The 27,863-nt window shown below is 42.1% G+C and overlaps 1 protein-coding gene across 5 annotated transcripts in view; it reads left to right on the top strand.

Annotated features, from left to right (window-relative positions):
- Nucleotides 1-25,877, top strand: part of znf385a (zinc finger protein 385A) — a 65,146-nt gene extending 39,269 nt beyond the window's left edge. For 3 of the 5 annotated variants that reach the window (XM_034145464.1, XM_034145465.1, XM_034145468.1), the window contains exons 3-8: nt 5,436-5,546; nt 10,619-10,820; nt 17,417-17,773; nt 21,589-21,773; nt 22,071-22,163; nt 22,507-25,877. In XM_034145464.1, the coding sequence (XP_034001355.1) occupies nt 5,436-5,546; nt 10,619-10,820; nt 17,417-17,773; nt 21,589-21,773; nt 22,071-22,163; nt 22,507-22,755 (1,197 nt within the window). In that variant the 3' untranslated portion in view covers nt 22,756-25,877. Of the gene's footprint in view, nt 1-2,385; nt 2,862-5,435; nt 5,547-10,618; nt 10,821-17,416; nt 17,774-21,588; nt 21,774-22,070; nt 22,164-22,506 lie in introns of those variants that run through there. The other 2 variants (XM_034145467.1, XM_034145466.1) reach the window with 2 other exon arrangements.
- Nucleotides 25,878-27,863: the final 1,986 nt, after the last annotated feature.

Genomic DNA, 27,863 nt, shown 5'->3' with positions numbered 1-27,863 from the left:
TGTCTCGAGACTCCATTAGGGAATGTCAACACATTACTTGTCAGCAATATGTAAAATCAGTGAACTTTGTATGGACTGTATGTGGGGCAGTGCTATTTCTGGTCGGTTTTTGCTACAGTCATTATCTGCATGTGTCAGCTTGGCAAATTTGGCTGCAGTTTGCAAAGGTGCGACATATCTTTTACTAATTGGACATATCTGGCATGTTGCTTTGACCCATATGATACTACAGGGAAAGTTAAACACATTTAACTATACAGTAGATTTAATAGCTCTCCACGGGCCATGACATAGGTGTAAGCATTCCTACTAGTGCTGAAACTGCAGTGCACCCAGCAGACATGGATTAATAGAGATACAGAAATAACACAGGCACTCAGTTTCCACTCTTGCGTCTGCTAGCAAAACCCTATAATCACTCCTGCTTGCTCTTTCTTCATCCTGTATCGCTGCCTCTGGTAGACTCTATACATATCTCCTGTAACATCCCTCCGCTCCCCATTCTCCTCCTCAGAACGTTAACTACGTCTGAAGGCCCACAGGGACACTGTGAATCTTAATAGCTGTTGCTGATGATGACATAGTGCACACTGAGTGGTGTTTTACAGTCCTGTGCCAGAAGATGGGGCCATAGGAGAGAGTTGGAGGACCGCATGACCTTACAGATTTACTGCATTTCGGCACATACGCATAGGCAGTATAATGTGTTTACTGCATTGCATTAAAAACAATGGACCCACACACTCACGCTGATGGTACAGTAGAAACGTGTGTGATGCCTGAAGCATCGTTCACAATCACAGTTGTTTTATTTGTGGCATATAGACTTGCCTTAAACTATATATTTGATCTGTGAAAATGCTAAAATAAAAAACATTGGTTGCTGCTAATGAGGGATGTCTCTTGATGTTTTCCTACAGAGGGAATCCTGGCCCCTGAGTTTCTCTGAGTTGTTATGCTTTAGTTCACAGGAAGACCTAGAGTGATATAGTAAGCGTTTGCGGCTCTGTTTACATCACTGACAGTATTTTATGGCTTGTAGGGGCTTTTAGACAGAAGAATGTTTAAACAATCAGAGCATGACTGCTTTGGTATCCTCTTTCTCATATTACTGCCTGAATGGAGAATGAACTAGGATTATTATCCCTCCCGGTGCCCGTCTGCACCAACACACTGTAATAAGTAATGATATGCTCACTATTTCAATGAAGACCCAGCATTATAGCTGCAATAATATTGAGAGATGTCCCTGCATTAAGCTAGCAGCTAGTTATTCTATCATTCTCTCTTATTAGCTGATCTGTGCTGAGTTTGTATAGTCTTAATGAGCCTCACATTGAGGGTTATTAGTCTCATAGCAGACGAATAGCCTCTCCTAAAGCCATATACAGCTTTAATGGTCCTCTAATGTGATTTGTCCTCTACCTGCCTGTCTCTCTCAATGTGCCTCTAGACAGTGACCAGGCTGAATTATTTATCTGCAGCAGCTGCTCCTGATATAGACGCATGCTCACACACCTCTGAGCCAAGATGCATGCACTGATGTGGGCTTTCTCAGGCCGCAAAGTCAGGAGTTTCTGATGAAGGTGTCCAATCATGCAAAGGCGTGTGCAGACTTGTTGAATCCCCCCTGCTGTCCATGCTCCTTGTATCTTGTTTCTTACTCTCTTCCTAAACAACTCTTATACCAGCAATAATCTCCACCATATTAATTGACAATCATTTCATCACACCTGTGCCCATAGGTTCAGACTTAAAAAAAAGGAATCATTTAGAGTTTATTTTGGGCTTTATCAGATCAAATGTGCACCCAATGATATCTGGCTGCAAGGCATCACATATACCTTTGAACCATTGAAACCAGAGAAGAAATAGTGTGTGTGTGTGTGTGTGTGTGTGTGTGTGTGTGTGTGTGTGTGTGTGTGTGTGTGTGTGTGTGTGTGTGTGTGTGTGTGTGTGTGTGTGTGTGTGTGTGTGTGTGTGTGTGTGTGTGTGTGTGTGTGTGTGTGTGTGTGTGTGTGGTGTGTGTGTGTGTGTGTGTGTGTGTGTGTGTGTGTGTGTGTGTGTGTGTGTGTGTGTGTGTGTGTGTGTGTGTGTGTGTGTGTGTGTGTGTGTGTGTGTGTGTGTGTGTGTGTGTGTGTGTGTGTGTGTGTGTGTGTGTGTGTGTGTGTGTGTGTGTGTGTGTGTGTGTGTGTGTGTGTGTGTGTGTGTGTGTGTGTGTGTGTGTGTGTGTGTGTGTGGCTAGGGAGCCACTCTAGTGGCTGATGATGACATTTGATAGATGGTGTGAACTTGGGGAAAAGGGGGAGAGTTGAGCAGGAGGAGAGTGGGACACACAATCCTCGCTGCATCTGGACAGATAGAGTATGCCTGAAGAAGGGGGGAGTGAGAGAGAAGGGGAGGAGAAAACTGGAAAGCAGACTAAGGGACATGCACTTTAGGGAAGCGTGAGGCAGAGAGAGAGAACATATCGAAGAGGAGAAGGAGGCTAAACTAAAGGGAAAGGAACTTGTTAGGTGATATGTCAGTGAAATAACAGAGTAAGGCAGATATTTGAGATATTCCTTACAGTAGACACTTGCTTCTTCTCTTGACGCTTTTCAAAGAGAAGTAGGGTGCCAGAGGAGGGAAAACAAAGAAATCGTAGCTGGCAATGCATCACTAGGCACAAGTCTTCTAAGTGAGTTACTTTGTATTCAGCATTGACAACCAACAAACCAGGGCGCTGAATGAGTGAGGAAGGTGCACCACACACTCTCATTCTCGCACATGCTGAGGCTCAAACACACACTTCGTCCAGCAGTACACATACAGGAGGAGAAATGCAGCTCCAAGTTTCTACAGATACACAGGAGAAGAACGTGAGTACCTAAATGCTTGGAGCTTTTTTGCCGTTCTTTTGTTTGTTTTACACCCAATCTGGGCACGACTCAAAAGTATGTAGAACCAAGAGCTTCAAAGGCTTTATTTATCTGGCACAGAGCAGACTGTGGAGTGACTGCCAGAGTGGTCCCACCGAGAGTCACAGAACAGTGCATCCTTCGCTGCTGGAATCCAACCATTCCAAACGTTTTGTCGCAGAGTACTGATCAAGCACACTAGAGGAAGAGGGCAAAAACAAATCATGAGGGAATGAAAAATAAAGAGTGGAGGGCAGTGAGAGTTGAAGAAAAAGACATGCAGAGAATGTCGGTGAGTTAGGTCCTTGCTGTGGTGAAGTGAAGGGAGATGCTTGGTTGCTCTTTGGGCTGTTTCACCTCAGAATAAACTCTGTATTAACAAAAGGCATTCTCCTGTTAGTCTCTTAAGGCCATGTGGAGCTGTTGATGTGACCGCTGAGTGATGCTAAAGTCAGCGGTCTATGTGGTTTACTCACATCGGCCAGGGCTCTCACCACATTGCAAACTGCTCCATACTGACATGTTTCCAAAACTCACCCAGACTTCTCTTATGACAACTGTTCACAGTTCAAATGTTAGAGAGGGATTAGTCTTAAACTATGAATGCAGGAAACACAGCCAATTGGAATGACAGTTGATAGTTTTCTCAAAATTGGTCAAAGCAACTTGAGTGAGTTTTGGAAGATCCCTCTTCACTTAATCACATGGCTCAGCTACTATTTCATGAGGACATGTTTTGGAGAACATGTGGGTAAGAAGCATGTGAACTGCCGTCCAAAAAGGATTGTTGGCAGCTGGGCGTTGTTTTTAACAGCTGAATATACTGAATGGGTCATATTCGACACACACCCTGAGTACTGATTCATGTGTACAGTTACCTCACACAGCCTGTTCAGCTCTTATTAAACTTGATGATGGGTCACACCATGGACACCCGCAAACAGTATTTACCCCACAACCTGTCAGTTAAGTCTGCTTATCATATGGGAGTTGGGGTGAAATCTAGCAGGAGTTCAAAAGAATAGACCAAAAATGTATGTGGATTTCTTTGGTTGTATTTAGTCACTTTTGAGGTATTCATGCAGTTCCTCCCCATACTATTTGTCCACCAACGTCATTGCTCAACATCCGCCCCTCCCCTTCTATCCATCTAAATTCACAGCAGCAGTAGAGCCTCCTTCAGGCTGTTTCTGGGGAGAGAAATAGAGGGAGTCATGGAACGTGGAGTATGAGAAAGAGAGCCAAATGAGATAAGAATGTGCGATGTGAGGATGTCCGGCCTGGGCCTCTTTTTTTTCTTTTTCTTTCTCTCTTTCTTTTTTTCTGGGCTATTTCCCATTTCTCCCTCCTTTTCTCTTTCTATCTGTCCCAATCCATCTTCCTCTCCCACTGTCTCATTCATTGGCTCCCCCAGATGGTGTGTTTTTGTACCGTCCTGTCACCCAGCTTAATGTCTTGGGCCTTCTCCCCATTTCTTTCTTTCTGTTTACCCTGTTTTCTTTAGAGTTGCTCAGTAACATGCAGCATGCAGAAATGTAAATGGTTTGTCTATAAGTTATGAGAAAATGTATGTTAGCTGCTCTTTTGTCTCCCTCTCTTCTCACGTCTTTCCCATTTGCATTTTAGATTAGACAATGGCTCTGGTTGCAAGATAGTTTAAGGAAAGTTTTGGTGATAAGCCAAATTAAATGTGGGGACGAGCCATATTGAGTCATTTACAGTCTGTCATGCTCACCAAAAAAAATCTCCGGAACATTCCCTCGTGCCTTATGAATTCAAAACACACAGCATCATATATCATATCCTTTTGTCCTTCAGGCCAGGTCTTCTGTTTCTCTTTATTCCTTTCGAGTACCAATGCTGTGCCGAATCATCTTTAACATATGGACTGTTTTAGCTGCAGACATAGTGCCAGACAATAGTCTGTGATGAAATACCACCATAGCTATTGACCCTAGACTAATACTAAGGTCAATTAACAATAATCACTAGATAAATGCAGCTTCAAACACAGATACATATTGGAATAGAGCCTTTTTAAAATGATGCGGGCAGGGTCTTTACTGTCTGGGACAGAATTGAAGTAGGTGGCTTAGCCACTGACACGTTGGAGAGCTCCTAAAGCGAGTCGGTTAAATGTATACGAGGTGCTTAACACCTTGTATGATGGACGTCCCAGCTGAAACAATTAACACGAGGACAGCATGAAGCTACAACCTGGTCAGGAAAGAAGGTTGAGCTTGGGCAGGATGCAACAGGTTGTAGCAACATGCCGTGAACAGCACTATTTGCTTGACAAAACACAAACGCGCTCTTGTCCATGCACTTAATCCACTGCTGTGTGATCAGTTTGAGATTTGGATCCCTCTACTCACCCATCTAATGCAGAGGGCATCACACGTTCACTCCTTATATCACAATGATGGATGGACCTGTTGACTTGTGGCACTGGGACACCTGGACGAGTGCTCCAGTATTAATAGTCACTGGGTCTGGATTATAACTCACAGATTTCTCTGTCATTTTCTCTACCAGATGGATCCGGTGCAAAAGGCCGTGATCAACCACACCTTTGGAGTTCCACTGGTCAAGACCAAGCGGCCGGTCATCTCATGTAACGTCTGCCAGATCCGCTTCAACTCAGAGGTACAGTACAGAAACATAATAAACCCAACACATACACAGTATTTCTCCCACTCCACATCTCCATTTCCCATGTGGCATTAGATATGCTGTATCTTGCTGTTTGTACACATTCACTTTTCAACTCATATTTTTGCTTTCGGAATGTGTTGGAGGGCTTTCTATCTGTTTGCTATCCTGAGAGTGGGTGTTGACAGAGGATGTGGTACATTTGTTTGGGCTATGTTTTGGCAGTTGCGACCCCATTGGAATTTAATTTGTTTCAAGACGGTGTGCAGTTAGTAGAAGCAATAAGCACTGCAGCACAAAGCTGAGGAGGCTGCTGAAGAAGCTGAGAGAGAGGTAGAGGAAGAGGACTTTACCTGCATTTTCAAACAGATTTTCTCTTGCCAATCAAAGCTGGCAAAGCTTGATTTAAAATCCTCAACATGTGTTAAGTTAATTTCACACAAGCATGTCATGAAGTGATAATTTCTTTAAAATGAACAGAAATGTTCATGCTTTTGTATAATTCTATAATTTTAACAGCAGTTTCATTTGTCCATATGGTGTAGTTTACATCTCAACTCATAATGGGAGTTTAATGGCACATTATACCCATGGGCAACTTGCACACATGACTGATGACAAATTAAAGAAAACAAACATCATATGGAAGTATTTTACGTGTAGTGACACCAATCCATTCTCAGTCTTTTCTTCCTGCTGTGGATGAATAGGATAGACACATGACAACATCAGTGCCAAATGTCATGTGCGCAGTGTATCATTTGGCTGTGATGCTCCCTATTCAGTGGTGCAGACTGCAGGGCCAGGGCGTACATTCAGCCACAATACACAACATTAAGGAGTGGACCGGTGCTATATATACTCCACAGGTCTACAATCATGGTTTCCATGTGGTCATGGAGCTGCAGGCCTGTAATTTTGAGCCTACACTTTGCAGAGTTCCCATCTGTATATCTTCATAGGTAGAGGAGGCAGTCATTCAAAGTTGTTTATATGATAACAAATGTTGAGCCCCACAAGGCAAATACTGGCTTCTTTATTAAAAGCTTGAATAAAGTTAGAATATATAGAGTTAATCTGTGAAGAATTCAAATATTTAACTTAATGGTTAAATAGTTGTAATGACAGCTTAAAGGAAAATACATGACTTAACCCTGAGAAGCACCTAATGCATCCAGAGTGTTTTCCATCACATCCAGCCAAATATAACCAAAATAATCACTTTATGATGTATTGAGAAGTTCTGACTGTAAACCATTTGCAGAGTGGAACGACAAATAATGTTTAAAGCAGTAGGCTGCACTATTTGTTTTCTGACATGAGTGATATCTGGCTATAACCTGCCTCGTCATGGACAGATCCCTCCTCCTTACAGTGCCAACACTATGAAAGATTTAGGAAAACTCCACATATGACTGTCTCCTTTTGTATTTTTGTTTTGTTTCTTTCTCTTGTTCATTTAAGAGAGACTTGGCATAAGGTAGCATAAAGCATAATAAAGGTCCATCTTATCTTATCTTATAAAAACATTGTGACAACAATAAACAGACTAAGATCACTTTCACAAACAAAAAATTGCATAACATATGTATGCAGTAAAAGAGATTAAGCTAGTTGCTGTAGGAGGAAAAAACAGGCATGACTTTCCAAAACTAGAATAATTATTTGGAGGCATATGCTTAGGTTTCATGAGCATTCAGTCCCCTCTGAAGCTCTAGTTCTGTTTATTTGTGCACTTCTTTGTAACAATGCTGACACCTACTGCTGCCTTGGCATTCCTTCTGGCTCCTGAATGATAAAGGACATACAGTACACATCTCACAAATGTGAGTCCTTACGATTTTGATAGGCAGGACTACAGCACTTCTCTGCTGTCATTGTTAGTTTTGCTGCCAGTGTTCACAAGAAAAAACAGGCTCTGCAGTACATCAGCAATGTCAAACTTTTGTGTCATTTGTGCTGTCCTACTAACTCGGCTGGAGAAAGATTGTCCTTTTATATCGCCATGGAACGACTGCCCACCCACACTGTTCTCTTTTACATAATGTCAAGTCGGGATGAATATTTCATGGTTGAAAATAGTACAGAGGGAAACACATCGAAGAATCCTGTGCTACTTCCCCCGCCCCGTTTATCCAGTCTGTGTCTCTGTCTTGAGAAAAAAAAGATTATTATATTGCCCTTGATGTTGACATTTCTCAGTTTTTATCTGCCATCTGTGAGTTGATTGGTTAGTTTAGGTCAGAGGAGATGCGAGGAGGCTTACCATGTAATGTCATGATCAATGTATTTGTCTTCAAAGGATCCAGCTCTGCCTTCTAGCTTGCACCTCGTGCTCCCCTCATCTCACGCATCATTTTGTCATCATTCATGCGTCCCCATTTGATCTTTTTCTCTCTTCCTCATTCTTTCTCTGCATGTCTCTCTCTCAGCAACCCCCATCCCCCCTTTATATCTGTCTCCCTCTCTAATGCTGCATTATTTACAGTGTGGAAATGCCTAAAATTGCCTGCCACTACTTATTATAAGATGCATTCGTCAAGGGCATGGATTAATGTCTGGCTCTGACAGCCCCAATGCATCTTGGGAAAGTCGGAAAGAGGAGACTTAGAGGGAAAGGAACGGAGAAAAGGATCGAGGTGGGTTTTTGCCCGGCTGTCCTTGCTTCGTGTCGTGGTGCGAGGTGTTGAACGGTGGTTTATGCACAATAACCTTGGTGGCGTGCTGCATTAGTGACATCATAGACTCTGTCGCGCTGCATTGACCAACGTCACAGCTGCTGCAGCAACACTATAGGCTGATGTACGTCCCTTTTTCTTACTCGCTACTTCCCTGCCCCCGCTACCCTTTTATAACTCTACCCTCACTATACTCGGTTTCCTGTGTATTGTCCCAGTCTATCTGTCTATCTTTTTTCTTCCTCTTTTGTCTCATCTGGAGCTACAGCTGGAGCTAGTCTGTGAAATCACTGCTTTTCCCTCAGATTGGTAGTCATGCTGGAAGACACTTGTTCAGTTTGAACCCTTTACATAATGAAACAGAGGTTGATGCGTATTTCAGCTTTTCCTCTCTCTAAGATTTGTCTCTCTTATATTATTCCCCTCTTCATTCTCAGCTCGTTACATCACCCTCCTGGTCTTTTCCTTGTCTTTTTTTAAATTCCCGGCTACACACTTTACCTCCTTCACATTTTCTTCATTCCCTTTCACTTCTTTCCATCCAGGACCTCACACTGATACTCAGCTGCTTGGCAATTGATCCCCTTGACTTGGTTGGAAAGGTTAAGAGAGCCTCTGTGGCAGGTTTTCCAGAAACCATCTTACACCCTTCTATCTCCACTTGTTTCTTTTTTCCATCTGAGAAATCACTTCTCTTTTAGCAGCCCTCCCGACACACCCCCTTCTTCCACCCATAGCCCCCTCCACCTTGATCTGCAGGCTTTGCTTAAGCAGCTACTTAAGACCCCTTTGACAGGGTCAGTACAGAGGGTCTGCTATATCTAGAGCCCAGTTTGTTATCAAGATTTACAAGAAACATGTTATCTTCTAAATCACTTCAGTCCCTGCCCCAGGTTTACCGTGCCAGATCACGTCCTGGATGCCATCACAAACACACACATACAAAAAACACACATGACTGGGCTCAGGGACGTTACTCATCACCGACTGCCCTCTGCCAGACTATCCCTACGTCTGAGCCTGTGGTCAGTGTGATGTCTGAAATTCTCCAAGTCTTTGACTCTCCCTGGCAACTAACTGTAATCCAGCAAATTAATAATCATCTTCAACATTGGTCCCTCGATAGAAAAAATATTTGGCTAGGACAGACTGGCATGACACTTCTGCTTAGACAACATACTTCAGACAGCAGGGAACTATCTGATATAAAGTGTCCCTATTAGCAAGAGCCTATTTGTGCTTCTAACAGACCGACAATTGAGCCATGATAAAGGGGAGATAAAGAATGGGCGAACAGATCTATGGTTACATGAATACTCCTTGTGTGTGTTTCTGTGTATGTATGTGTTTTTTTCAACAGTCAACGGTGAAGCTTAACTAACTGGCGACAGATTAGTATAGCAACCCTGAATCTCATCCGCCATGTTGCCACATACCTCTGTGCAGACACACAAACATACACGGAGTACATACAGACTCCCCTGTTGTCTCTCTCATGATGAATGACTTGTCTGTGTTGTTTACTCTGTGAACAAACACATTAGCTAGTAGCTAGCCTTTCATCAGGAGATTAGCCGCACTAGCTTATGTAATATATCTCTGCCCATTGTTTTCTCTGCTGGAATGCAGAAAGATCTCCAGTCCCTGGAAACCTCCAGACTCAGGGTCCGGATCCACATTTTATCTTTCTATGAGATATTTCAGACAGGGTCTTTGCATGCATAGTCTGTATGTACTGTATAGGTCTGGGATTGTATTTGAGCCTGACCCTGTTAGGCAGCAGCTGAAGGCCATATGTATGTTGCAGGAGCACATGTCTGCCTCCGAGGCTCTCAGTGATAATGTCTACTTCTATTAACATGTGTGTATTGTAAGAGGGAGGGTATTGTCAGGGAGTGACTTATTGGCCCTCCAGGCAGATAGTGTGGCAGCCCACTGACCCCCAGTTGAACTTCCCTTGGCATGTCTGTCAGCATGGTTGTAGTAATGAAAGCTGGAGCCAAGTTTGTATGTAGAGAATTAGACTGCAGAGGACGTATGTCAAGACTTTGAGCTTCATGATAATGTATTGTTAATTTGAAAACTGGACAATAGGATGACGAAGGGACAAGGGGCGCAGACAGGTCAATATCTCAAATGTCTCTCTCTCTGCATCATTGCACCTTTTTGTTCCAAAGCTTGTTATATATTTATCCACTGTAAATCTTCCTGCTTTTTATGGCTCCAGTCCCAAGAGTACATTGAATAACATGCTATCATAATGACACGCATGCATGTGTGTGTGTGCTGGTGTCACAGTGACTCTAATCCAGCCTGCAATGTTTATTCACCTGTTGGCATTGTTGTTCACTCACACCATAACATGTATATTTCCATGTTCCCCTATAGAGCCAGGCAGAAGCCCATTACAAAGGAAACCGGCATGCCAGGAGAGTCAAAGGCATCGAGACCTCTAAAAGTCGCCCTCAGGAGGGGGACAAGCCTCACACTGTGCCCCCCACCTCCTCCCCTTCTCCACCCGGCGCCCTTGGCCCCGCCACAGACAACGAGCCCAGCAAAGCGGGTGAGACATCAGAAAATATAAAACATGGTATGATTTATAAAAATAGTAGGAATGGAAACAGAAAACGTTTCAGAATCTGTGTGGGATGTTTAAAGGCTTATCGTTTTGCTGAAAATTGAAGTGGAAAATATGCAAGAATAACAAAGGCATCTAATCACAGTGGCTTTACAGTTTGTTGTTCTGAGCATCTCGGCTCTCTGTGTGGTCCGACAGGGTTGCAGCAGAGCTTATGGCCAACGGTTACAGTCACACACAACTATTTGCACTTTAAATGGGCTCACATATTCACTCACATTCTTTCATCAAACCAAACCTTTAGGTGCCAGGACTTTTTATGCTTGATTATCTGCTTCATGTCGACATAACTATTTGTAACAACAGATTAAGTGTATTTGAATTGAAAATAAGATAAGATAAGATGGACCTTTTATTTTTCCCTGTGGGGAAATTCAGGAGAAAGAAATGCGTTTAAAAAAATAACTTTAAAGCGTTGGGTCACTATGGATAAACTACAGTTTGATAGTCATGGTGTATTTGATGAGAACAGTTTATGATCAGATACCCGAAGGGGAGTTTATACGAATTGTTTTTATCTAAAAACAAGTTTGAGAAGCCTAAAACAAAACGCTGTCACAAACCTAACAAAATATAAATGTATTCTGACTAATTTAGTTGAATATAATCAGTTGTATATGCTGGTAAAAGAAGCAACATACTTACAACTGTTAGTGTTAGCTACTTGGCCAAATATTATATATAGTATATGTATCTTAAGTAAATGTATACTGTCATCAGTGATACTATTGCATTATTCATACAGGTCATAGGCCTTTTTGGCTAAGGGTTTCAACGTTAAATGATCTAATCTGTTGGACAGCCGAGTAGCACAGAGAGGAGTAGACCAACCATACCAGATGTCAGGTGTCCCGTTTTCTGAATGAATAGGTTGATCAAAGTAAAAGCATCATTATTGTACCACAGTCTATTCTCGTATTAGTCCAGTCCAACCACAGCAATGCTTTGTCTGCTGAGCTATGTTAAACTGGTTTAGTGTCCTTCTATTTAGGCGGTGAGCAGGTGAGTTGGCATAAACATGGTCTTGAACATGGTGGTTCAAGAATCCCCCCTGTGATGTGGACATGTGTGTGTGTGTATGTGTTTGCACACTTCTTAGTGAGTGATTGAAGTGCAATACCATTTGCCACAGAGTCAAAATAGACCATGTTGCCTGAGCCCAGGGTGGTGGTAATGAGTGCAAAGACTTATTGAGAAAAAATAAAGATGACACCAATCTAATCCAGCATCTAAAAGCACAAAGACAGCAGATGATCTGAATTTAATGAAGAGTAATTCACTGTTGAACGATTAATTTATTGGTAAGTAAGGACGTAGGGAAATGCTCAAGGTGTTGCAAGCTCTTTCTTTAGCAGTATCTCTTTAGCGCTGTCTCTGTTGTCTCAGTGTTACTTTCTCTCTCCCTGTCTTGCTCATCTTCCTATTTCGAGCTATAATTCAGACGGAGAGTGCTGTGTGCCCTTGTCCTTTTTCCACACAGATTTTGTTTCCATTCCCTCAGTGTCACCACTCTGTCCTTGGATCAAAGACTAGGCATTGAATAGACCGGCCATGTTTTGGTGACATTTACAGAGGTCTCTGTAGCCGACTGTTTACCAGAAATGGGCACTAGTATTCACAGGAGGGAATAGAGCAAACACATTAAATGAAAAGAGGAAACACAGGTCCAGTAAAGGCCAAAATGCAACATCCTACCAGAGCAAAGACCTTAGCATTTACCTGAGACTTTTTCTATGCGCAAAAATAACACACCATTTATAGTATTTGATCCCAGAGTAGTAGGAGGGCCAGTCCTTTTCACTCTCTTTCCCTCAAAGGGGGGATCTGAGATCAGCTCCAGGCCTGTCGCCATTAGTAAGACTTCCCGGGGCGAACTCCAAAAGATTGAGGAGCCAAAACAAGCCTGCCATGACCGATATCTGAAAGTAGCTACATGTGAAAGAATGCCTTTTTCCATCCAAGCCTCTTTCTCGTGACCCTAGAACTCTGTCACTTCCTGGTCTTTCGCATGCACGGTTGCTTGTGAGTTTGTGAATGTGTGTGTTTATGCATGTGCTCAGTGTGATCCTGTCCCTCTGCTTCATGGTAGGGGGACAGAACTCAGGCAGCTGTGTGTGTCTTCAACTGGGCAAGCGGGAGAAGGGACACTGTTTTAGCCTGAGAACATCAACATTGGTCACTCTGGGGCATTCACTCTGAAACGGACAAATACAATGCATGCACACATACGCAAACAATATTGTCAGGCCAGTGCAAGCACACAGATGGAAGAAAGAGGAGAATATTTCCCACAGTGCAAATCTCCTAAAACACCGAGCAGTTGTTGTTGTGGATTTGTTTGTGACTGATCTCTTTGCAAAGGATTTTCTGAAATATTTCCTTTGAGACATTCAAATATGATACAGTGTAGTAGTACAGACTAGCTTTGGTCTGATAACCTTACACTGCATCACTTCTCATTACCATATCAAATGCATCCAGCAGTGATGACAGTATATCAGGACTTATTGTGACCTTGCTGATGGCTGGAACAGTGAAAGGTCACTCATGTCAGTGCTGATGGTTCTTTAACCTTATGGCTATCAAAACAGGTCTCAAGTTTTATAGCACTCGTATAGTTTGCTGTCATAGTTGCCCCTACAGAGGAGGCCCTTGGCTTTGGGGGATTTGGTCTGGTGAGCCGAGGGGTTTGGCTGAATGACGGAGAGACAGCTGTTTACTTGTAGAGAAACTCTACTCTTCCCTCCCCCTTTCCCTTCCTCGCCATCCCTCTGCTGTCTGACACTCCTACTTTAATGAAGGGCCATGTTAAAACCACCCTGACATTATAGCACTCTTTAGTCCACACAAACACTCACAGGCGCACACACACTAGTTCAATTAAACAGATGACTTTCATGTGAAGGCTAGGGTTACATGGCTATGATGAGGTTACTTTAGTATTAAGTTACACAGAGCTGATGTGCTTTTCACGCTCCGTCTATATTTGTTGTTAGTCTTGGAGTTTTCAGGGAATTCAGCAGTTTTAGTTTTCTTCTAAAGTAAGCTATTTGATTAAATCAACCTGAATAGTCAACATAAGTATCTTTTACACATTACTTCATGCTGTGTGTGTGTTTGTGTGAGTGTGTGTGCTTGAGCGTGTGTGTGAGAGCGTGTGTGAGAGTGTGTGTGTGTGTGTGTGCGTTTTAACTGAGCATGTGTGCGTGTGACTCAGAGTTTGGAAGAAGGCCAGACTCTGGAAAAAGGCACCAAACTGCATTATAAATGAGGGTCGGCTCACGTTGGGGCAGCATTAGGTTACTTACATCTTAAATCATTAAGAATAGGCACTAGTGACAGACGTCATACTGCTTAAGTAGCCCTGAATCCTGATAGCTCTTTCTCTCACAAACACACACAAAAACAATTCCACACAACAAACAGACACACATAGAAACATGGACCTACTTACAAGTTATCATCACCACAAAGTCAATTGGCCAGTTCTGTGTTAAACCTCATGGTATTTTCGGCTATAAAAGTATCTCACACGAATGCAAGTCTCTAATCTGTTTACTGGGTTTAAATTGCACATCTTTCATTCCTCATGTGACATAAACAAAGCATATCCAACTCTGCACAACGTTCCCCCTGCACCCAGGATTGATAATAGCAATAACCATGTTCTTCTGCTTTCAACATTACAATTTATATAACAACAAAAAGCACACTTGTTTCTGGTTTCGGATGCTAGGAAATCTCTTGCATTCTTTAATGCAACAAATAGCTTTTAGGCACTGTTTTATAATATATCTTATGCCCTACAATCAGATATTTACTTACATTTTCAAGAAGCTATCACAAAATAGACAATGCTTAACACTTAAAGGCAGATCAAACTATGTTTAAACTTGTACAATATGAACTGCTCTCAGTGATTCGTGGAGAACCTGACACCTTCTCCCTGTATTTTCATATGTTGTTGTGTTTGGGGAAGTTCCTTGGCGTCAACATATAAACACGTAGTAAACCAATGCCAGATTGTAAGCACTCATCAAAGAGGATGCTACAAAAATGCGTGGCACAGCGTTGAAGAAATGTAAATAAAGTGAAGCGAAACAGCAAGCAGACAAAGCTTGTTCCAAATCGATAGGGGGTTGACTTTCACCTGCTGGCGAGCACATATCTCTATCTATGGTCATGGGGCGTGCACTTCTCGTGTTGTTGAGCCGCAGAGGAGGGGCCAACTTTGAATATTGTGTTAACAAACAGCAACTGAAAGATCCTACTCATTCTGCCTTTAAGGAATCAGGATGAACTTTGACTTGTGCTACAAACAAAGGAAGTGGTTTTGATCAACCATATAGATTTATCAACATAACCTCTCCCCATAGACTGCATACTATACATAGCTTTAATTTCCTGAGGTGGATTAAGGCAATGCAGACACACCAGGCTATAGGGAAGAGCATCTGGACTGAGTTATCTCCCTCTGCTGACCTCTCCCAATGAATAATGCCTTCCTCTGTTTGGATATGAGGCCAGCTTTCAGGGAAGGTCAGTTCACTTCCTTATCAATGTTTGATTAGGCTTACAGTATATCCTCATTTTCTGGGGATTCAAATAACTCTGACAGTTGGATTATCAGGGCAAGAAAAACATAACAATTTATCCCCGCCACTTAGAGAATAGCAAATCTAGAATGAGTCTTACATGCATTTCATTTTAGTCAGTACATAAGACAAAGGGAAACACTTTGCTGCTCAGCGAGATTGTAATTTTGGGTTTCTGACATAGACACTGAATTACTGCGGCTATGGAGGCCCCGCAGGGTTAGCCTCAAGCTGAACTGGGTCCGAGGGGGGGTGAGTGCAAAAGGCATTCACTGTGGTATGCGGTGAAGCAGGGCCTGGATGTGATGGTTTTGTACGGCAGACCTCCAGGCCATCATGGATCACGAAATCCATAATTACTATTTGGCCTACCACCTCTACTCCTCCACACTTGATTTTAATTCAAGCCACATGTTATGGACCTCGCGGATTAGGGGTTTGGCATTGCAATGAAGCGATGTGCATGAGTACGTGTCTGTGTGTGGGCAACATTTTAAAACAATACTAGAAAAAACAAAACTACTTCTCGATCATTCCGCCTTCCTGTAGGTTTAAACTCTGCAATCAACCTAACCAGCTCAGGCAGTGATGTGCCAACTTAAGCATGTTGTGAGTCAAAAACCTCTCCATAAAGCACTTACCCTTACACTGCACTTGATCTAGACCTGGTTTATGGACTCCTAAATGCCATATTGAGTCAGTGTAAGGTTTCTTCTTTTCCCTTTTTAACAAAAAATAGATTCAACAAACACAGCCAGCATATTTGCAGCTGGAAACTTCCAGAATATGGAAAGAAAGATAATTTAGATCTTGGATAGCAATGGAATGAAAAGCACTCACAAATATGTCTTAATCCGAAATGCATTGGAGTAGCCAGAGATACATTAGACAAATGACCACGTTGTCACCATAGCTTAACATAATCACAACCCCTGTTGACTGCCATGTGCCAAAATGACCAATCTTATGGAAATCCTTAAAATAGAATTGAGCAGTTAAAGTCAATATTTGTTTTCTCCCTAAAAAATACTCCATGTGACCCCTTTAATACCATAATTTCCCTTTCCTAACCTCTGCACTACATCCTGTGGAGAAGGGTCTTCTGATGGGGGGGAGTTCTGAATACTCCACCCACATTTAGCGGGTCTTTTTTCAGCCAACACCCATTGCTTAGTGAATACCGAAGGCATTGCGTAGGGGAGTGGCTGACCAGAAACATATGTCTGGAAATATATGTATATAAACATGTTGAAACAAGACAAAGTGAACCTCGTGCAATCAAACACAATGCAACAATAAGACAAAAAACGACAGAGGTGAAAGTGAGCAGAGAGCGAAAGGAGATCTCACTCAATGGAATATTCTTTGGACTTCATGGTTTGCACTGTGACAAAGCAAGTGCCATTTCCTCTTCAAACGAGCCAAAAACAACAGGTGTGTTGGAAAGAGTCAGAACATGCACAGGCTGTGGTATCTGTTTCCGATTCCTCTCCTCAGAAACATTTCAATAAGACGAGACCACATCAGTGAAAGAGTGGCTTGAAAACTTCAAAAAACCTTCAAACATATTAAACACGTGGCCATGCGTACATATGGGGTATACAGTACATTTTCCTCCTCTGATCCACTTCACATAACTTAAATTAAAAGGAACTCTTTTTAACCAATTATAGCCAATAAAGGAAATAAGAATCCCTTCCTTCTGCAAGCGCTTTATGTTGGTTTGTCTGATCTACGCAGCAGATTTAACTGGGAGTGGTAAGTCATGTGGTTAAGCAAGGCATAGAGTTTATTTCATGGGGACTGTGCTTCATGGCTGAGTCTAAGGACAATGAAGTCAATAGTAAAACACTTTATTATTTGAGTTATGTACTTTTAGACCACAAAATCTGTTCTTAGATTTTTCTCTGCACTGCATCTGACTTTAATTATATTTCTTCTTTGTTTTTCTAGATGAAACACGACCTCTGTCACAATTAACCGTGCCCCTGCTGGCCCCGGGGCCCCTTACCCCTCTTATCGACCCGCCTGCCATACCCATGGACTGCTCCATGCCCTCGGTGTGCCCCCTCCTGCCCACCCCTACTCCTCCTCTGATCCCACCGTCGTCATCCTCCCCCGGCTGCGGCACTGGCAGCCCCAGCTCAGAGCAGCCTGGATCTGGACCCCCTGTTTCAGGAGCCGTCGGCAGCACGGCCCCCAGCCCGTCCAATCCAGAGACAGAGGAGGACAAGGCCAAGAAGCTGCTGTACTGCTCACTGTGCAAGGTGGCTGTCAACTCCCTGTCACAGCTGGAGGCCCACAACAAAGGTGGGTTATTATATGAGCTCTGATACATTGAAATACTGCTTCTGCTCTGTCCAGAAACACGCTGGCAATCAAACCATGGACAATAAACTGTGGTGATCTTGGAGCTTCTGGGATTAAATATGAGTTTCTGGAGTGGGAACTTTCTCCCCTCTATCTTTTCAGACATGTTTGGTTATTCTCTGTTTACTCAAACCACACTGCTGCTGTTGTTGGAGAAAAAATGTGTTACATCCTGTGTCCTAGGAATTCTGCCAAGAAAGACAAATGTAGCAACTTCTAAATATCATGACTTTCTCAAATGGGTTAAAATAAATACTTTAAAAGTATGAAAAATTTGAAATGGTTGTAAATACAATACACTTGTAGATAATGTCAATACAACAAGACATTACTAGGCTCAGAGAAAACAAAACGTGTCTATTTCTGACAGGAAATTAATTAAAAACACTGGTTTACTATTAAAGTGCTTTCACATTCTCTCGTAAATATTTATATATAAATGAATCAAGTCAGTTGTAATTTAAAATAACACATATTGTCATTATTTCGCTTACTTTTGGTTTCTCAAAGTTGTAGAAAGATAGACAAACATACAGTGAGATATCTGGCTGCCCTGACTGTAGGTTCCATCACAGTTAATGACCTGCCAGCAGAGGGTATGAGAATAACAGTGATCAGCAGATAACTGATCTGTTTGACACTGACCGGCTCGACCTATGTAATCGAGCACTGTTCTACTGAAGCTCTGTCAAGGTGCTGTGTGTGTGTGTGTGTGTGTGTGTGTGTGTGTGTGTGTGTGTGTGTGTGTGTGTGTGTGTGTGTGTGTGGTGTGTGTGTGTGTGTGTGGTGTGTGTGTGTGTGTGTGTGTGTGTGTGTGTGTGTGTGTGTGTGTGTGTGTGTGTGTGTGTGTGTGTGTGTGTGTGTGTGTGTGTGTGTGTGTTGTGTGTGTGTGGTGTGTGTGTGTGTGTGTGTGTGTGTGTGTGTGTGTGTGTGTGTGTGTGTGTGTGTGTGTGTGTGTGTGTGTGTGTGTGTGTGTGTGTGTGTGTGTGTGTGTGTGTGTGTGTGTGTGTGTGTGTGTGTGTGTGTGTGTGTGTGTGTGTGTGTGTGTTCTCTCTCAATGCAGCACCCTGCTAACACACCCCACTTACTTCACCCACGCATTTATAAAAAAAACAACTCCCCCACTCAAACATTCATGATTTGTCTTTGCACCACGCAGCATAAAAACTGTTCCCCATAGCCTGAAGCCTTCCACTTGAGATAGTTTCAGAGGAGGATGGTTTATACGGGTAACCACTGCATGAGGAAATAAGAGAAAAATATGTTATGTGGCTGAGCTCACTACAATACCAGCTTTAACATTCTGTCAGACAGCTTTCACACATGACAACACTGTCTTTTTCTTACCCCTGAGGTGCCCGCTGCTGCCTGCTTTAATCCTTTATGCACTACCAACTTGGCTCTCTGTGTGACCTTGTGTCCCTGTGAGGACAGTTTGTATCTGCGGACCTCCACTCTTTATTATTTATACACTCTCCTACACATTAGAAAAACTACTGAGACACATCAGACAATGAAGGACTGGCCAAGTATGTAACTGTATCCATTTGCATTGAGTACTGTTTGGGGCAAGGAGCTCAGCCAGACATAAAGCAGCCAACAAATACCTCTTAAGGTTTAATAAAGTATAAATCAATAAAAGTGCAATCACTGCCACCATTATTGTTAGATTAACCTCAGTAAGGCTTTTGGAATTGATGCTTTATCCTGCGCTAATTGATTGTATATCAGTCTAACACCTTCACAACAATACATTTGTGTTACATCTGCCTACTAGCATGTTTACAAAGTACACGCACATGTCAGTATCAAAAGAGATCACACACAAAACAGTACAGTGGATTACAGCTAATAAACAAGCCCCTGAGTCACAGCCTGTTGTCAGCTGGCTCCAAAGTTCAACCCCTGAATGGCAAAGACTTGCAAGTCTACAAGTCTATGTAGGAAACAATCTGGAAACAATCACCTTCACTCGTTTTCAAAATCAGAACTGTGTTAGCAGCGATAAAAACTGAAAGCATATGTCATGCAGACATGAGCAGCGTGCATGGCACTGAATTAGAAAGCAGAAAAGACAAAACAAGAGAAAGAATGATGTGTGCGTAAACAGTTTACAGTCAACCTATTTCTGTGTTTTCAAATGTGCCTCGTGTGCTTGTCTGTAGGTCTACACTAAGAGTCAACCTCACAAAGACAAAAAATCCACTGGGCCATCCATTGTCAGACCAAAATAGAACAAAGGCAAAAACAGACAACCCAAGAGCACATTTCTGGCCCCCGAACGAAATCCGTCATCCCGGCCCCTTCCTCCTCAGTGCAGCCCACAGACTCCATGTTCCCCACCCCAACCATTTCTCTCTCTTCTGTAACCTTCACTCTGTTCAAAGGGATTTTAGAAAGTCAGTCAAAGTCAGAGCTGAAGACAGTGAGATGTTTTACTCTGTGGGTAGAGAGGCTCAGGGGTCGATGGGGGAGCATGACTAAATGTTTCAGCCATGGAGAAAATAAAATGTGTGATTATTTAATGAGAGGGTATTCTGGCACACTCTTTGGTGTACTGCAGACCATTGTTAAGGGAAAGCCATGTGTCACAGCACATCTCTCTGTGCCGTCTCCTTTGAAAATGCAGCCCCCTGGGGTGGGATTTGTTCAAATTAAGAAAACAATGCACATGGAAATACTTCATTTATATGCATGAAACATGAACCCCCACAGTTTAGAATCTCTTGCATAGAACATTTTAGCAGGTGGAAATATTTTATGACAACATCTGAGTGAATATCTTCTTTGAATTGCTGAGTAAGTTTTTATTCTGGCAGGAGTCTTGATTGGAATAATAGCAGGGTGACCATTAATAGGTCTGAGTTTGCACGTAAACATATATTACTTGCCAAGAAACACATCTGTTGTGTGTAATAGTTTTAAACAAACCCTTCTGTATTGACTCAAGGCCCTATTTTGATTACTCGGTAGAATGAATAAAGTGTTATATGAACTCGATTTCCTTTTTTTCCCGTTCGTATTACAAAAAGCAATGCTTTTATATGGCTTGTTGAAATGATGCTATGCCATTACATAAATATTAAGTGAAAGAGTAAAAAGTACAGGTGTCATGCTCAGCGCTAAACATTCCAACCAGACAAACCTGCTTCCTATCCTATTATAACTTGGTCTTACATTTCTAATTTTGACATTTACAGTCGACATTATTGAATTTGACAGAAAGGGTTCAGTAGTACAGCGCTGTCAATGATGTTGGTACATGTGGTAATATACGTTACTGTAGTGTACACCGTTTGTAGTATCTTACCCACTCCACTGAATCAAAAAACACTTATTGTAACATTAATGTATCATTAGAGGCCTTTGAGTTTGTCTTCCAGCAGCTGTCTGACTGCAGCCCTCTTGTGGTAGAAACGCACCACTACAACTTTATACAGAGACACGCTCTGTACTGTATGTTGAGCATATGTCATTTATTATAGAAACAGACCAGAGGTACATTTTCTTTTCTTTCATGCCCTGATATTTGTCTCTGTCACTATTTCGGCATCACTGTAATGAGTTACAGAGAAATGCTGTCCAGTCTCATTTTACTTCAGACGCGTTGAAGCGGCATGACTCATATGTTATAAATAGTGATGCATCTCCACTGCATTATTTCATTTTATTCCATTAGCTTCTAAACATGTAATTTCATCTTGGTTGATGACATTGCTGACTTTCGTGTGTGTTGTGTGTCTGTCTGCCTGCAGGTACCAAACACAAAACTATCCTGGAGGCACGGAGCGGGCTGGGCCCCATCAAGGCGTATCCTCGTCTGGGCCCCAAGCCCATTGGAGAGCAGGCGGGGGGGCCGGTGGACCCCAACACTCAGGAACGAACCTTCCACTGTGAGATCTGCAATGTGCGGGTCAACTCTGAACTGCAACTCAAACAGGTAGGAGGGAGAAAGTGTGCATGTATTTATGAATTATTTGGATTTGTTATTTATGTTTAAAGTACATTACATACAATATAACTTGAGATGAAGTGTTTTGTGATAACCAACATTATTTAATAATGGAAGAAATACCCTTTTCTTTTGAGCACATTGTAAAGTCTTCATTATCCAAAAGAGGTCAAGAGTCTAAGATATATGGTGTTTTGTCATTTTCTGACCCTTTAATATGTCAAATGTTTCCCTTTGTTTTTCACAATTGATAATAAGTTGTGTTCCTGTGTTCCCTCCTTGCAGCACATATCAAGTCGAAGGCACCGGGACGGCATGGCAGGCAAGCCTAATCCCCTCCTCAGCCGACATAAGAAGCACAGGATAGCTGATCTGACGGTAACTTTTCAAGTTTTACTATTGAATTCTGACCTCTCCTGTGACACAGATCAGATAGAGAACGATAATGGATAACATGAGGTCCACAGTGCCTTGTAGTGGTTAGAGCGTGTGTTTTTTTTTCTTCTAAAAGCCTGCCAGTTTTACTGTTTTCTACTATGACCTCCTCCTGAAAGATATGAACTCAATTTTACTGAAACATCTGCATTACTACAAATTAAAATAGTCTGGAGAGGGAGGTCTATATCTGTTTCCCCTCCATGTGTTAAACTTCTGGAACTAATTTTATCCCTCTCTCTCTCTCTTGTCTTGTGTCTCGCTGTGATCCCCCGTCTGTTTGCAGTCTTCTTTGACCTTCTCCAAAGATCTCTCCAAAGCTTTGGGTGCAGGGCTTTTGCCCAGCCCCTTGGCTGTTGCTGCAGCAATGGCCGCTGCAGCGTCCTCGAACCAGTTGGCTCTCCGTGCAGCAGTTCCGGGGCACCACCACCACCATCACCTTTTGCAAGGCCCGCCTCTCAGCCACGCCATCCTGAGACCCGCGCCCGGGCCCATGCGCACCACCCACGGGCCAATACTGTTCTCCCCCTACTGACTAATCACCCCCTGACTTCGGCCAGTCAGGAACAGCCACTCCAAAAGCACACTGTGAAGATACAAACATGATCAACAAACAACAATTGATAAGGGGAAAAAATCCAACCATTTAAATATTGAACATAGACAAATGCAAGGGAAAGGAGCGGTGGAATGAGTTAAATTGTGTTTCTTCCCTTTACCAGAAACTTTCCCTCCATTTCAAAGACTTCCGAGTGATCCGTGGATGGACTGAGCTGAGGAGAACATTTTCATTATGCATTGAACTCCCTTGAACATCTCTCACCTCCCCTGGTTCCTCTCCCTTGCACTGTGGCCCTGTCATGGCCGCCTCAATAGCTACAGAACAAACTCATGCACACCTTTCAAGAAACATTAAACCACATGTAGTGTTACAAAATTATTCTGGGCCCGGTTGGTTTTCTCCTGTCATCACGACTCAACGTGTTCTTCTCATCCTATGCACCTCAAAACCAAGACAATAATGTTATGTCAGTAGGGTAGCTGCTTCAATCGGTCTTCGCTGTTTGCGGCACATGTAGCTGTGGTGACCTTCACAGCACTAAACATGACCCCTTCTGCGCCAGAGGCCAACAACTTTGTGACATTAGGTCTTTGCTAGATACAACATGACTTGTCTGACAGGCAGGTGGTAGTCTGATGGTGGGAGGGGGTTAAAAGAGCAGAAAAGTGACTGTGGGGTATTGCACACCCCCGTCATTTCCTGAGACTGCGAGGTGAGAGGAGGGCTGGCACGGGTCAGAGGATGAATTGACCTCCGGCAGCATGCAGACGCACACAGGCCCAAACAAATCTTTGTTCTAAAATAGACTGCACCAACAAAAAACGCTACAGGGCACATGTGTCAACATCTATATCAGTCAGAGAAGGGCCTCACTTAAGGGGGAAAAAAGGATGTGAGAAACAGCAGAAGATGCATTGGTACATACTGTACTGCAGTATTTGATACATGATCTATATTTTTTGCTTTAATTGGTGGCAAGAATCTGTTCTTTTACTTACAGTCAAGAGAGATGTATGAGAGAGCATAGTTCATATATTTATTTGATGAGACGTCAGTTCATATTAAGCCATAAAAAGGAAAGTTATTGACCTCCTCACTTCACCTTGGTCTTTATTCGCAGGCTGATTCACTGTGTAGGTGGGGTGGTATGACTAGGTGTGACCCTCTGTACTGATGTATTTATGACGTTTCTGCATGCGGCCTCGTTATAAGATCCTGCAAGGTCAGGCTTCTGCATCATTGGGTTGAACTCTTCCATTAGCTGCCGTATCCTCCTCCTCTTTCTCACTTCCCCCATCTCCAAAGGTTCACATGAGTCTGTAGCAGGGGGCACATCAGCAGTGGCAACCATAATGCTCAAAGCGAACAAATTAAAGAGAGGAAGTTGAAAGCCAAATACGTTCTTGGAAAAATAATCTTGAGCTGGAGTGACAACCGAGCCAGAAGCCCAGCGAGGCTTCGGAGGGCTGCGAGCCGAGACGTCCGGCTCGAAGCATCTACGATTCTTCCCGTCTTACAAGTGAAAGCCATGAAATGCACCATGATTTGTTTTCTTTTACAAAGACTGGTGAGCACTTTGTTTTGTTTGGTTCGGACTGTTGGTTTGCATTTATATCACACATAAAAAAGAGCAAAATAGGAATCCCAATAACAATATTTTTGTAGGTAGCAAATGTTAAAAACTGCAGGGTGGAATTATAGGATGGTGGATTATATAAGAGTCGACCCAGACAGAGTGTAAGCAGACCACCTGACTCTGCAGAGAGACAGACAGAAGCTAGCTAAGCAGCGGCAGTAAACCTTTTTTGCTCGACATCAACCTTTTCTGAACGAGATGTACACTGTGCCCTTTCATTGAGAAGCAATGAGCTCTAATGTCTTACCTTTGTCTGAATATTGCAATGCAATGAGCAATTTTTATCAGAGTGACTTGTTATCATTGTGACATGTTTTCTGGAGTCATGTATAAACTGGGAGTACACCAGCTGACAGCCTTTTCTGTTCTTCCATGAGGAGTACAGGTCCTCGAAAGGCTTCAGAGAGGGACAGAGAGATGGGGGGTGTAGCTGGGTTTAGGGACCGACCCTTCATATTAAAGGGCCTTTTTACTTTGGTAATCTCTGCTTTGGGAACAGGGTACAACACCAGGTATCAAGGGATTAAAGCTAGAATTGTTCAACATGCTTACTTTCAGTTGAATCTGAGGTGCATTTTTTTCTGTGTGTGAGAAATGTGTTTAAGTGAAAATCCTGAGGATCATTATAAATGCCATGACTTAAAGAAGAAGCTGACTTGTCAGCTTCCACCGTTGTGCTCTTTTTGTTGCTGAACAAAACTTTTTGTTGCTGAGTTCATTTTGTGAGTAAGATACTATTCCAGGATCCGTGCTCTCTTTCCTGTTGGTGTGTGTACCATATGTATTTTAGTGTGTGTTGGGACCTGCTCTATCCCCACCTCCCTACAATCTGAGACAAAGGCAACATGGAGCTATAATGTGGCCTAACACAATAATGGAGACAAAAACCTGCATGTTTTGTTTTGAAAATATTGATCAGTCATCCTGGATTCTCGATTCTTGATCAATAAGCCAAATCAAAACAGTGCAGTCTTGTCCCTGGTAGGTCTGTCAAGTAGCAGCACTGCGGATATGTTCATTCTGTGGTTATTCCCACTATTTCATCCTCATTATTCACATTATGGGAAATAAATGTTAGATTCCTACTTTCTGGGAAGGTATTTCATGTTAGCTGTGTTTAGGCTACTAGCCTTAGCCTTATTCTGCCCTCAGCCTCTCTCATATCAGAGAGACAGAGAGAGATGGAGAGGCTTTGGTGTAATTTTGTCTTGCCAATAAAGTTATTTTTGAATTTCATTGTCAGAGGGGACAAAGAGTTTGTATGGCGAACTGTAGCAATACCTGACTCATTCTGGCTACTCTTGTTTATTGCAATAAGAAGATTTAACAATAAATGTGTATGTGAGTAAAACATTATAAATGTAATTTAAATGAAAAAGAAACGTTATGGTAAATACTATTGGTATCAAGAGAAACCATGGTGGGAAAAAAGTAAATGTCAATAAATCATTTAATGAAACAAATGTCTTCAGAGTTTTTATAAATCAATCATTGTGTGGTCCAATACTTTCTATCAAATGTCATAGCTCATAAATAAACATTCAAAACAATCTTTAATGTCCAGACAGGATCACTCAGTGAATCACAGTTCATATGCATGTCACTAATATATAATATGTGTGGTTTCAAGACAGAAATCCACCATACAGCAAAACAAGTTACTATTGGGTTGTTTTCGATGATAAAGCTGTTTATATCAACAAAGACACTGTTCGATAAGAAGTCAGATTATAAAATAGGTAGAGATGTTTTGCAGGATGACAGAAAATCAGAGACCTACTCTTAGATTTTGTTTTTGAATTTATTATAAAGTGAATACTGAGTGTGTCCATGCATATGTGATATTTTCTTTGTTTGAATGAACAATTGAGCTTTTATTCAATTTGAGGATGTGATGTGGAACATGGTTTTATAAGTGGTCCAGCAAAAATATGAGCTTGAACACAAAACGTTTTAAAAGAGTCCTTCTCATCTCAGCCACAATCAGTCATTGCAGAATCTACTTTGCGAGCATCCGATGCAGAGGCAGTGCAGAGAGTGACTGGTGCTGCATTGTACTGCCAGATGAAGAGCAGCATTGTGCTCCCTAGAGAGCGTAGCTGATTCCCCGTAATAGACGGCCCTTATGTCGTTCCCCTGGGAGCTTTTCCGAGCATTCCCAAACAGTGACAGCTTGCCAGCAATTCTCTCCATCTTGTGACATTACACAACTCAGCCACCAGATGGTAGTATTATCTTGACTAGGAAGAAGGCCCCCTTGAAACAATGCAGTATAGCTTAAAAGAGAATAAGCACATTCTGCAAGTATTAGAAGTCCAATGTATTTACTCATCATGAGTGTGTATCCCTGCAGTGCTTTGAGTGTTATTTTAGACTAATGTTCAAGGTCATTCTGTAGGCCTACTGATGTATCTGCCAATGTAGGCTCTGTGTGCGTATATGATAACGATATATGGCCAAATGTTAGGGAAAAGGCCATGAACAGATTGGAAAGACGGTTGCTATGCAACAATCTTCAAAAGACATTGTAAAACTAAATGACCCGTTGAGCCTGCAGCACCTTAAATAAAAGAAGAAGAAAAAATGAAACGTCACTATGACATAGCATGGTGTGTCAGTCAAGTATGTCAGAAATATCTGAAAAACCGACAACATTTTAAAAAAGTAATGTGGAAAAGATCAGAAAAAACATTATAAAATAGCATGTCGATAAACGTAAAAAAGCGAGGGAATAGTATGTCAAAAAAGTCATGGTATGGTATGTAGACAATATTTGAAAAATACATATTATAGAAACGACACAGTATAGTAGATTGAAAATATGCAAATAAAATGACTAAAATTGTACAGGATTCAAAGGCATGTATGTACTTTCTTTGAATTTTGAGAACAAAACCATGTTGTAAAATAACCATTTTATTATTGTCAGAAGAGAAATGCATTGTATTCAGACTTTTCTTAGATATAAATACCTTTTTTGATCATTTTGTCTTATTTTCATAAAAATAGATCCAACTACAGTAACATACATTTTATAATTTCCTTTTGTCCATCAATCTTGCAATGTACAAATAATTATTCCCAATGTTAAATGATACATACACCATGGTGCAAAAATATTGATGCCATTACTGAAAAGAAGACAGAAAGAGAATACTGGGTTCACCTTTCCAACACTGCGGTTTTCTCCCCTTTTGAGATGCTATTATGCCTCTAAAGCTTAATGGCATGGGTCTAGTTTTGCACTAGACAGCGGCTCTTCTCTTGAGAGCTCCATGCATTGAGATGTGGCAATAACACCGTGAAATGTTCAGAGAGGGATCTTCAAATGGAATCTCGAGTGGCAGAGATGTGTTCCTGCACTTTTCTCTAAATAGAAGTCTGCACCTGAGAGGAGAGGGCATGGTCTCTGGTCTCCCCTTTTTATGTTGCCCACTGCCATCTT

Source organism: Trematomus bernacchii, unplaced genomic scaffold (assembly GCF_902827165.1).
Source record: "Trematomus bernacchii unplaced genomic scaffold, fTreBer1.1, whole genome shotgun sequence".
NCBI lineage: Eukaryota > Metazoa > Chordata > Actinopteri > Perciformes > Nototheniidae > Trematomus > Trematomus bernacchii.
This window is presented reverse-complemented; position numbering and strand designations above follow the sequence as displayed.